The 1,748-nt window shown below is 35.5% G+C and overlaps 1 protein-coding gene across 1 annotated transcript; it reads right to left on the reverse strand.

Moving 5' to 3' along the window:
- Window positions 1–1,506, reverse strand: LOC148277700 (uncharacterized). Its single transcript, XM_088232510.1, has 4 exons — window positions 1,452–1,506; window positions 851–1,077; window positions 491–767; window positions 1–389 (listed from the first exon to the last, which is right to left on the reverse strand). Exons 1-4 carry the CDS (start codon window positions 1,504–1,506, stop codon window positions 1–3), a joined length of 948 nt encoding a protein of 315 aa, XP_088088636.1.
- Between the last annotated feature and the right edge of the window lie 242 nt (window positions 1,507–1,748).

Consider the following 1,748-nt stretch of genomic DNA (forward strand, 5'->3'; position numbering starts at 1 on the left):
TCACCAATTATGAATAAACTTCTTCACACCATTGGCAATGTTCTTCTCAGTATATAAACTATACAAAAAGAGCCTGGTTAATCCGTTGATAGGTTTGATACTGTCCGTCTTCTGGTCACATTTGATTTCCCAAGGAGTCTCTACAAAGTACATGCGCATAGCAATACGTCCATGGTCTTTAGTCCAGTTCTTGAGGCAGTCAGGTGCGTTGGGGAATACCAGTTTGGTGCTTGCTCTACAGGTTCTATCGTACCAATTTCTTTGCACTTTCTTGGTCCTCCCGAACGCCTGGTGACCGACTCCAATAATGTTCCCCTTTTTGACTAGCAAGAACCAAGGTTGTAAGTCTGAGCACGAAGTTGACACGGGAATTTTTAAGTAGTGTGTGCCTGGAAACGAAAACAGAACCCATAATTTATGGACAAACCATGATTATCCTTCGGTTAATATTTCATTTAGGATTAATGCAACGATAAATGCATAGACTTACCGATATTGTTGATACAGTTCTGCTTCGTGTATAATGTGGTAGTCTGAATCAGAAGCTCTTCAGTGGGAACGCCAGTATATGTAATCCCCTCCTTGAACCACAATCCTGTTCCAAGGTTGACCATGGCAAGCCTTCCTCCTAATCCAAGTACCAAGGGACTGACTACCAACATCGTACTTGTATAGTAATTGTAACCATTAATGAGTTTTTTCTCATAAAATGGACTAAGTGAATAATTGTAGGGGATGCCTTTATCTCTGAAGTCGCTTGGTGGAAGCTGCAAGAGAAATACACATGAAGTTTTGCTTCTAAAAAAAAATCCGTTTTTGATTGTTGGTGTAAGCTAATTGAAACGCTTACCGCTACTTGCAAACCAGCAATGAACCCACGAGTATCATAGAGAGCACACAACCTCACGTCGATCTCGGAAAGGCAGACTGTTGTCATCCCAAAATCATGATTGCTCTCTGCAATCTTCCAACCAGAATCCAACATTTCATTGATGGTATTATTTACCCTAAAGAAGGAGTCAATGCCTTGCAGTTTACCACTTTTGCCATACTTAACACGGAATTGAGTCCACTCACCTGGAATGCAATGTTGCTTTAGAAAAAAACAATAACATTTTACAAGCATTGCCGAAATTTCAAATTTAATTTTAATTTTATGAGCATTGTCGACAAAATAATTAACCATTAGCTTTAACATGTAAGATTTGGTTAAATTATTTTTGAAGCTACAAAATGTGTAAGCAATGTAAATCTGAAAATCTAAGGTGAGCAAGCCTATAACAAGGTATATGTATATTTGTAATACTATATTAAATGATGATATTGTATGTTAAGAACACCACTTTTAGGATTTTGTGTTTTAAATTTATCATTATACAACAAAGAAATGATTGTTTTATCTTCAAATTAGAGATGTTGTTAATATTTTTGACAATGTTTTTTTTTCTTACCAGTGAGGGCGTTTGTGAGAGCCAAGGTGGCTGCCAATACGATGAGGTACTTCATGGTTGGTGAATGAAGGAACTGATGCTATGAGAAAATAGAAGTTCCCTTTTATATATTATATTATGAAGTTTTTTTGAATTACTTTTGACGTCATCATAAGGAAATCCTAATTTAAGAATCAATTTATTATTGACTTGATGAAAAAAGGTGAATTTAAATAAAAATATACTATTATGACTGAAAACAATGATTTACGATTTAAGTCATATTATTTCAGGGGAAAATATATAAATAAAATTTGC

The sequence above is a fragment of the Micrasema longulum genome, unplaced genomic scaffold (genome assembly GCF_059751315.1).
Source record: "Micrasema longulum isolate JH-2025_06_02 unplaced genomic scaffold, ASM5975131v1 h1tg000993l, whole genome shotgun sequence".
NCBI classification, from domain to species: Eukaryota; Metazoa; Arthropoda; class Insecta; order Trichoptera; family Brachycentridae; genus Micrasema; species Micrasema longulum.